The 10,099-nt window shown below is 36.0% G+C and overlaps 1 protein-coding gene and 1 pseudogene across 1 annotated transcript in view; both read right to left on the bottom strand.

Annotated features, from left to right (window-relative positions):
* Nucleotides 1–65: 65 nt before the first annotated feature.
* LOC117615742 lies at nucleotides 66–460 on the bottom strand (annotated as a pseudogene).
* A 2,206-nt stretch (nucleotides 461–2,666) lies between these two features.
* LOC117627682 (calcium-transporting ATPase 8, plasma membrane-type-like) overlaps nucleotides 2,667–10,099 on the bottom strand; it is a 13,906-nt gene continuing 6,473 nt past the window's right edge. The window contains exons 2-25 of the mRNA XM_034359916.1: nucleotides 9,862–9,934; nucleotides 9,359–9,426; nucleotides 9,140–9,223; nucleotides 8,891–9,046; nucleotides 7,820–7,888; nucleotides 7,641–7,723; nucleotides 7,329–7,431; nucleotides 7,188–7,243; nucleotides 7,027–7,069; nucleotides 6,839–6,919; nucleotides 6,620–6,748; nucleotides 6,464–6,526; nucleotides 6,267–6,365; nucleotides 5,992–6,102; nucleotides 5,499–5,669; nucleotides 5,209–5,268; nucleotides 4,936–5,103; nucleotides 4,529–4,645; nucleotides 4,311–4,409; nucleotides 4,041–4,178; nucleotides 3,737–3,837; nucleotides 3,448–3,493; nucleotides 3,177–3,305; nucleotides 2,667–2,795 (exon numbers count right to left, since the gene is read on the bottom strand). Coding sequence (XP_034215807.1) covers nucleotides 2,667–2,795; nucleotides 3,177–3,305; nucleotides 3,448–3,493; nucleotides 3,737–3,837; nucleotides 4,041–4,178; nucleotides 4,311–4,409; nucleotides 4,529–4,645; nucleotides 4,936–5,103; nucleotides 5,209–5,268; nucleotides 5,499–5,669; nucleotides 5,992–6,102; nucleotides 6,267–6,365; nucleotides 6,464–6,526; nucleotides 6,620–6,748; nucleotides 6,839–6,919; nucleotides 7,027–7,069; nucleotides 7,188–7,243; nucleotides 7,329–7,431; nucleotides 7,641–7,723; nucleotides 7,820–7,888; nucleotides 8,891–9,046; nucleotides 9,140–9,223; nucleotides 9,359–9,426; nucleotides 9,862–9,934 — 2,376 coding nt within the window. The remainder of the gene's footprint in view (nucleotides 2,796–3,176; nucleotides 3,306–3,447; nucleotides 3,494–3,736; nucleotides 3,838–4,040; nucleotides 4,179–4,310; nucleotides 4,410–4,528; nucleotides 4,646–4,935; nucleotides 5,104–5,208; nucleotides 5,269–5,498; nucleotides 5,670–5,991; nucleotides 6,103–6,266; nucleotides 6,366–6,463; nucleotides 6,527–6,619; nucleotides 6,749–6,838; nucleotides 6,920–7,026; nucleotides 7,070–7,187; nucleotides 7,244–7,328; nucleotides 7,432–7,640; nucleotides 7,724–7,819; nucleotides 7,889–8,890; nucleotides 9,047–9,139; nucleotides 9,224–9,358; nucleotides 9,427–9,861; nucleotides 9,935–10,099) is intronic.

A 10,099-nucleotide genomic window follows, 5' to 3' on the forward strand; every position in this document is an offset into this window, starting at 1 on the left:
ATCAATCCAAATGTGATAATATATATACATTTTAACTAAGTGCAATTTCCTGAATGTTTGATCAATCAAGCATCATCAGCATCGCTTCCACCAATATGAGTTTCTAGAGTTAGAAAGTAGTTGCTTCCATCAAGACCAAGAATATGGAATGTCTCAAGGATAAATTTCCCTTCCGTGTACTTCTGGCTTTTCTCCTTTGTAGCCTCATATTTCCCACCCCACCATTAAACTACATGAAACACAAAATATGTTAGCAACAGTGTAATACTGTTAGTATGATCCACTCTTCTTTCTCTCCAAGTGTGACATTTACAAATTTATCAAAAAGATAAACCCTTCCATGTCTCCAGTTAAACGACTTAGAATTTTAGAAAGTATGTCATCAACAAGAGCAGGATGGGTTTTGCAGTGCTTGCCGCTACATGTTTCCTTCAAGACTGATCCCAAACAGCCTTCCCATGTCGTTACTCTAGAGTCTACATCTCTAGCTTTCTTAATTTCTCTTCCCGCAGTTACAAGGGACCATAATAGTAACAAAATAGACTCTGTGTCGCACTCTTCTTTTTTTTTTTTTTTTTCCTTTTGTCTAATTGACTTCCTTCTATTTATTTATGTGGGTTTTAGTTTTGAGGTTATTTAAGTTTATTTAAGTGAATTGTTTACTATTTTTGAAAGTTTTTATAAAAACTGACATTTATGAAAATGGGAGGTAAATTTGGGCTAATTTTGATAAAATCTTGTTAGGAAAGCAAAAGGCCGTTCTCTTCTCATTAAAACGGTGAAGAAGTTTATCATTTAAGTATATCCATGATTTTCAATACATTTGTAACATCCCTACTCAATTTTAACAATTTACTTAATCTATTTAATTATTTGTTTTATTTAAGTGAGAAATTACAATTTTGCCCTCGAATAAGGTCAAGATAGTCACTTTTTGTTATTTATCCGAATTTGGATAATTGAGTTACCGATGCGTTGAGATCGTCGAAACCACAACCACATCAACTTAATGACATCCACACATGAATCATCAACTCCACCAAGCTTGGACCCGCCTATGCCCCACAGATAATGCAACAACCAATCACAGCAAGAACAGGGGAAATCAAAACCCGAAGCCAAAGAAAATCAGGAGAGTGGAAGGGGGTGGTGCAAGCACTAGAGTAAGAGCTCTATACACGTTCAGATGGGGACAAGAGAAATCGCGTTTTGGATTAGCTGCTACAACCCACAGGAGAGGCCAGATCAAAAAGGGAGAAAGAGAATCCAAGGGGTAGATGGAAGATGGTAGGATGAAATTGGGTTTAGAGAGAGGTTGATGGAGAATTGGGAACACATAATTAAAATGAGACATATAGCCTTAGATCCTCCCACAGGAGTGGGTAGAAATCACCAAAGAATGCAAAGAGAGAGGGAATGGTGGGAATGGTAGATGATGGTGAGAATGGTTGATTATGGTAACACTAGTAGAGGGAAGAGAGAGGAGAGAAGAGAAGGTTAAGAGGAGAGGAGAGGAGAGGGGTCCTCCTCCTCGATGATAAAGCGACGGGTGGGTATTTCTTAGGGTTAGTCGAGCGCTGGGAGAGAGAGTTGAGAACGTCTTGGGTCATAATCAGCTCTTCCTCTTTTGTTTAACTTTGGGATTTTTATGAACATTTTTTGTATTTATTTTGAGTTTGAATAGTGTAGATGATGAGATTAATCTTCAACTATTTTTAAATTTGAAATTCAGAACAATTATATTATTGTAAAGAATGAATATATTATTAATCAATATGAAATGATAGTACAAAGCAGGCCAAAACGAGTAGTTAATGTAGTATTAACTAATTAACCGTTTAGAGCTTGAGCCACCGAATAAAACAAGAACCTTCTAATTATTTTTTAAAATTTTGTGAATGGCCCCCTCTAATGTTTAATCCTGACTCCGCCACTGGGCTCCTATATTGAGCATAATAGTGAAGCTCTCTTTTATTTTTTACGCACCGGCATGGGATTTCTTCCATATCCTTGGTCCGGGGCGTGATATGGACATGGAATATTATAGGAAAGTTGAACAGATGATAGCGTTTGCCTATGCTTACTTTAAATCAAGTAACAAAAGGAACCTCTTTTGTAACCGAGGAGAAATGAATGAATTAAACTAATCAACCTAATTGACCGTAAACCGGGTTCTCTAGTTAGGAAACAAACAGATCAATTACAGCATTCAAAATTATAAAATGTATGTGTGTTGATTATAAGGTATCTCTCGCCCGTTTGACCTTCCTGATCCTTTTGCAGTTGCTTGTGTTGGAATGCTGTATGAGTTGAACTGCTTTGCTAGTTCTTGTGTGTATTCAAGTCCTTCATGAATAAAATTATCGCAAAAAACATTCTGCAAGAGAGAGAATTTTGTCAACGACCAACAGAAGATTATAAATACGAGTGTTCAACTATGTTCTACTACATGCCAAAATCATAGAACTTACTCGGAAAAACCCAAAGTGAGGGAAAACTGCCACTCTTTCAGGTTAAGCGCCACTGTGGAGAACGCTTTCCCTAGAAACTTAATGATGATAAACTGAAGAACACAGAAAACTATGTGTCATCAAATGCAAAATTCGTCAAGACGACAAGTGACAAGAAAGGAAAAACAAAAACAAACAAAAAAAGAAGAAAACAAACTAAATATTTCTAATAACCTGACTTATGAGGATTGTTCCCACTATTCCCATAAAGAGATAGTTTGAAGTAATCCACTTCTTAGGCTTCGATAGCATACCCTTCTTTCGAGCTCCCAATTGATGTATAATCTGTGATTTGAAAAATTCTGAATCATTGAAATCATAATGTAACATAATCTCATTCAATCGGGAAGGGCACATGAAGGACTATGGCTCTTTTCTTCTTTTGATAGAGAAAGGAGAAACGCGATTCGAACTTTGAACTTATTCCAGGATTGGGAAGAGAAATAGAAGGACTGCACTAATAGCTAGGTATGTTTCAAAGGGCGCTAATTTATAAAAAATCATGCTCGAACTTTAGACTAAAACTAACTTTTCAATTGAAACAGCCATATCAACGTTGTCATTTCACATGCTAGACAAAACAGGGAAGCTAATTAATATCCCATATTGCTGGGATCTAGTTAAACTACTTTCTTATGATTGATGAGTTAAGACTAATTAACTTACTTGACAAACAACAAATGTATTAAATATCATTGTGTTCTTCACTTTGATGGCATGACTGCGGTTATAACTTTTCAGTAAACTCCGTCCTTGAAAATTGATGATAAGAATGGCAACAATTTGGTACACGCCCTGAAATTTCCAAACCAAATTTAGAATGACAAATTATGAGGAAGACAACTAGGAATACGAAAAATATATGTAAGAAAACTACATGGATTGATCTAATAATACTTTTTGGGTAACATGAAATCAAGAGAAAACATCCATGTACCTGAAAAAGCAGTTTCTTCCACTTTACATATCTTTTAACAGGTTGTCTGTAAAACATTGTCCCATTAGAACATCAAATTTATGCCAGCCAACAATTTGGTTTAACTAGCTAGCAAACTCAAAATTCAAGAGATATGGGCCTACTGGAAGTAAGCATTTTGATCAAAATAAGAACTAACAGAACATAACTATGTCAGCAGAAAGTGAAGGTCATCACCATGGATCATGAAAATTTCATGGTTAGTTATTTATAAATTAATTAGATATGTCCATCATCAAAGAAATGTTACCCAGGTTCGATAAGGAGTCCCGACGTCAGTTCATCTGCTGGAGGTTTAGTAACCGCTGATAGTGGTACAAGAGCTACTATGAGTAGGTTCACCCAGAGAAGCTGTACAAAGCACAAGCAGAAAATATTCCTTAATTAGGTGCATCCTCACCTAAAGACTTAATAATTGAACAACCTAATCCTAAATCACAACTGCAATTCTTCTAGTAACAAGTACAGAGAAAGGGAGCAACACAAACACAGAGAGAGAGAGAGAGAGAGAGAGAGAGAGAGAGAGAGAGAGAGAGAGAGAGAGAGAGAGTTACCTGAACAGCATTTAATGGGACGTGACCATAGAAAACTGCAGCCATGAAATTGGTAGTTAGTGCTACAACATTGACTGTAAGCTGCAACTGCATAAACTTGATGATAATTGGATGTACAGATCGCCCCCATTTAAAAGCCTACATCCATTTAACCATTCCAATGTTATATAATGATCAGCATTAACTATTTTCAATTAACAACAAAATTAAAACACTTTCAATTCAAGCATATGCCAAGATTATGTTGGGATCTATCCTACAAAAACAAACCTTTACACACGTAGCAAAATTATCATCCAAGATAATTATATCCGAACTCTCTTTAGCAACTTCAGTCCCTCGGATACCCATAGCAAAACCAATGTCGGCCTAGACAAGATCAAAAGTAACCGAAATTCCAAGCAAAAACCATTAAAACGCATGCAAGAGATCACTTGGGGAGGGAGGGAAGAGCCAACAAAAAAAGAAAAGTAAAAAGGCTCTCAAACCTGATGTAGTGCATGAGCATCGTCGGTGACATTTCCAGTGACGGCAACCATCTCTCTGATTTTCTTCAGTGCTTGCACAAACAAAATCTTGACATCGGGGGAACACCATGCCATGACCTACACAATAATCGAAAGTTGAGTGTGATATTGTTTTTATCCAGGGAGGGGGATTCAAACTTGTAACATCTTCCAACTAACTGAAAAGAAATACCACCGAACTAGTAATTATATTAGTGTGATATTGTTTTTATCTGGGAAAGGGGATTCGAACCTGTAATATCTTCCAACAAAGTGAAAATAAATATACCACCGAACTTGTAACTATTTCCTAATTCTTAATAAACATGCTCACTGACATCTAATTCCTATGATCAATACTAGAGAAGTACATTCTAAATCAAGAATACCTTAATCTTCTGAGCACATTCTTGTCTTTGCCCATCAGTCAGTTCACGAAACACTCTTCCGTCAAAGAGATGATTTGGCATATTAGCATCTGCATCAGAATCAAATATGCCACATTCCAAAGCAGTTGCTTTCGCAGTTGGAAGATTGTCACGAGTAACCATGCGTACCTATAGCTCAAGATATGGGAAGTAAAATATTCAAGGTTGACCCAATTTCAGTGAACATTGCATTGATCATGTATTAAATTGAAGTGCATACAGACGTAAAAATACCTTAACGCCACCCCTCTGGCATAGTTGCACCTTCTCCTTGACCCCTGGTTGAGAAAGATCCTGCATTTCGTTGGGTACATAAGCTAAAAATACTTATACAAATGAAACTAATTTTGCAAAGAAAATAATAAAGATCTAAAATGGTACCCAAAAACAAACACATACAATTCATTCAGAGCGTGTTGCAATCCAGCAAAAAAAGAAAATCTAACATGATATTGGGACTCCCTTCGCTCAATCAACACAGAAATATAATAATGTCCATGTATGTAAGTTTCTGGAGGTGTTACCCCTATTCCGACGATAGCTAGTAAAACAAGGTCATCCTCAGGTAATTCCCACTGAGCTAGTAGTTCAGGATCTGTTGGAACGTTTTGAAATTCATATGATCTATATGCAATAGCAAGACAATCCAAACCTCCAGCAGCCATTTCGTCAATAGCTTTCTTAAAAAACATTAGCTGCAAAGGAACACATATACCACGAGAAAGGAATCATTTGGAGAAAATTGTGGAAGTTTAAAATCACCACACAAAAAATAATGTAGTTAATCTAGAATATATAATCTTCAAGCATTGGGAAGCCATTAAATTAAGAGCTAGTTAGTAAATATTAACTGTCGAGTTGTCTTCCTAGATCAAAATTTTTTTAAAATTTTGTGAAGCTCGCAAGGAATGATAAAAATGAAACAGAACATTTATAGATGCATCTCACTCAAGAACAGCCAGGGAAATTAATGAAGACTATAATATACAGACGATAAAAGAAAATATTATTTCAAACCTTATCATCATTCATTGCTACCAAATGATCATTAGCATCAATATACTTTGTACATGAACACAAGAGTATTTCAGGAACTCCTTTCCAGTGTACACGAACTTGAGAGTCGGGCTGCAAATATTGAAACAGGTTACATGAGTCGTGTTGTGTAACCCGTTTAATAAGAAGGTCGTGTTTGTGTGTAGAATTCCAGACAGGTTTATTAAAAAGGTAGTATTCCGACTGTTGCCAGCCCGAGACTTAATATAAAACAGAGAACAATTAGTTTAATGTACCAATCGAAGTGCAACGGCGCCTCTTTTTTTCTCTGAATTGAAAGGGACCACATTAAGAACTGAAGACTGAGATCTGATGTCTTCAAAATTCATTCCAAGCTGCAAATAAGGTATTAGTAACTAATAGTGATTTTGAAAAATAAAGTTGTACATGAGAAATGGAAAAACGCACAAAGTTGGACAATAGAATAAAGAACCTTGATTCCCCAACGCAGAATTGCCTTTTCAATGGCTGATCCAGAAACATCAACACCACCACTCTACAAACGAATAGCACGACCAAATTATATTACAATACTAAGCTTTTTCCAGTCAATGCTATACAACTCTGACTGACCAAATTATATATATACCTCAGGCACATATGTGTTCTGCGCAATTCCTTCAGTAAGTAAAGATGATAGCTTCAGAGACAAGTACGGCGTATTATTGTCAGAAGGATCGATTTTCTTCCCACCGGCATAAGCCTGAACCACAGACATCTGTACTCGTATAGAAATCATAAATCAGAAACTAAAGGAAGGAGAAGGAAGAAAGGAACAAAAAGATAAGAGAATAAGAGAAATCAAAACCTCGTTCAAAGTCAATCCAGTCTTGTCACATAGGAGATTTTTAGCAAAGGCCATGTTTCCAAAAGCAATTGGCCTCCGTACCTACATTTTGAGTTCCATCCAGATATATAAATAGTATGCTTGAGCTATTCAACTTCAGAAAATAACAAGGCAGCATAAAATGCAGAATAATAAGCAATTTCACATACAAAGGCGTTATCTGCCACCATTCTTTTTGTTGCGCTGACAATGCTGTGCCAGTCAAAGAGAAGGAAATTAAGGCAAAAAAGAAATGATGTGAAATTCAGAAAGATGAATACATATGACAAAAACTAAGGAACAGCTGAATGTTAACGTTAGGCAGACTTACATTAAGGTAACAGCTAAGGGAAGCCCTTGAGGTACGGCAGCCACTGCAATAGTACACTAAAATATCCGGATGTGAGAGTGAAATCAAAAGTATTCAATGAATTAATTACGCTAAATAACCAAGGAGGAGGCATTGACATACAGCAGCGATTATAATTTGATTGACTTCTTCTATGACGTCTCGAGGTTTAGTCTTGACCCCGATGAACTTGGGACTTCCATCTAAATTATGGCCAGTAAACCACCTGCACAAATGTTATTATGATAATAATAATGATTGGTTGAATAATGGTGGTGTCATTGGAACCTCTACATCGTTACCATCCAACCTAGTGGGTATCTATGAATGAGAGTGATTTAATATTATTGATCCCTGTGATGGTAAGAATGTAGTCCTCACTAGTAAGGACCTATGTATTATCCAGCAAAGATTGAAGATTCTTTGAATAATTACCTGAGCAAAAGGAACATCATGGCAATAAAAGCTACTGCAAGTCCAACATTACCAATGGAAGTAGCAACCGCTTTCAAGACCTCCTATTAAGATTCAATTATGTATCCTTAATATATATATATATATATATATATAGGAAATTAAATTGTGATTCTCTGTGTATTAGTTGATGGGCTGACCTTGAATGTTCTTTTGTTACCGATCTCTTGTGAAAGTTCCGATTTAGTACATATTCCAACACTCGTTACCTGAAGGAACAATATATGATGAAAGTTCCATTCCTTTTTCTGATTTTTTTATATTTTTTTATGGCTTTTCATCACAAATGGTCATGGAGGTTTATGAAATTGTCATGAATGGTCCTTGAGGTTTATGAAATTGTCATGAATGGTCCTTGAGGTTTTTTGTAACATTAATAGTCCTTAACATTAGGACATTTTATCACAAATGATCCCTACCGTTAAAAATTTTATTAAATTTGACGTGGAAGATAAGTAAAACCCACATGTCCAATCACATCGTGACATGTGGATTAAATATATAAATATATTTTTTAATGAAAATACTATTTTTCTGCAACTTCCCATCCCCTCCCTCAACTTTGTCTCTCCTTTGCCCTCTCTCTCCACCCTCTTCCCCTTGTGCTCTCTCTCTCTCTCTCTCTCTCTCTGTTTTTTGCTTGCCCACAACCCTACAACCCCATCCCCACCCAAAACCCACACCCAACCCCACCCTCTCCCTCTGTATTTTCTCTCCTCTACTTTTCTCTTCTGCTCTCCCTTTACCTATGTTTTTAATATATATTTTTTTTAAAGTTGTTTGAATAAATGTTTGTGTGAAAGGAAATGTGGAACTATCCTTATGCAAGTGATTATTTTGCAAAATATACAAAGGGAGAGGATGGGGTTGGAAGTTGGTTGCACTCGCGGGTGGGGATGGGGTCGTCGGGCTGTAGGCCAGAAAAAAAAAAAAAAAAAGGATTTAATTTTTTTTAATATATGGATTTTCCTTAAAAATATATATTTATTTATTTAATTTAAATGTCACGATGTGATTGGACATATAGGCTTTACTTATCTTTCACATCCTAATGTTAAGGACTATTAATTTCACAAAAAAACCTTAAGGGCAATTCGTGACAATTTCATATACCTAAAGGACCATTTGTGATAAAAAGCCTTAGTTTATATAAGAGAAGAAAAAGAACAAAAACAATATACCGACACATATGTAATATATATAAACTTTACCAGCATGGTACCACTCCCATCCGCTATTTTCGAGCCAGGCTTTAAACGAGAGGCTCCAGAAGAAGCATGAAGGCTTACAATGTTGCTGTCTCCATTCACACGTGAGGTATCTATGGAGAGGGGTTGCGCAGTGATTAAAATACCATAAGCAGGGACCTGTGGATATACAATCAAAGTAACATAATTAATATATTTTGCAGATATGAAAAATATGGACTTGTGAAAGGGGACAGCAACATTGCCACATACCTGGTCACCAATGTTAAGGGGAATAACATCGCCAACAACAATATCACATATTGAAACCTCAACGTGTCTACCACCTCTAACAACCTGCATAATTAGGTACGAGATCCAAATGTTTAAACAGTTAGGGCTCATTTGGTGACTAAGATTGGATTGGATAGAATAACTCCTCATATTTAAGGGTCCAATAGATATATTTATACGGTATTGAAACATGCATACCTTCAAATGCATATTCCTCCCTTCCTCCTTTACATTGTGGATCAGAGATTGGCTGTATTCGCAAATTGCTGCAGACCCAAAAGAAATTCAACACTTGACCTCAAAAGAGAAAAAACAAAAAACAAGAGAGAAAGAGAGAGAGAGAGAGAGAGAGAGAGAGAGAGAGAGAGAGAGAGAGAGAGATGCAAACAACAAAATCCACAAATAATTAGACTTTATATACAATCTTTCTTTTCATTTATTCAAAATTCTTGGCTTTTGTTTTCGAATTTTTTCTTAAATGAGAGCTATTTTAAGTTATTTGAAAACTTAACCTCAAGAGTGTTTGCTTTATATATTGCATACGAGCTGCACATCACTTTTTGCTCTATTAGAATAGATGTGCAGAATTTCCTATTCTGTTTAAGTGGGAAAATCAACTTCTTAATTTTTAATTTTTTTTTTCTATTTGGTTAAGTGGAAACACATTCCTACTTTGTATCACATCACACCACGTTAAATACCTTTCACAATAATGTTCACCATAACCACAGCGGCAACGTTACCTCCCTCTTCCCAATATCCGAACCTTGTAACCTGCAAGTAACACGACACAGAACCTCATAAATAAATTATTGTTGTCAAAACAACTAAAACATAATTAAAAACCCTGAGATTACCCAATTGATCAATTTGCATTCACTCTGAATTTTGGCTATTGTTGACAATTCATTCTAATGGGGAAAAAGTTAGAAGCTCCTC

Source organism: Prunus dulcis, chromosome 1 (assembly GCF_902201215.1).
Source record: "Prunus dulcis chromosome 1, ALMONDv2, whole genome shotgun sequence".
In the NCBI taxonomy this organism is placed as follows: domain Eukaryota; kingdom Viridiplantae; phylum Streptophyta; class Magnoliopsida; order Rosales; family Rosaceae; genus Prunus; species Prunus dulcis.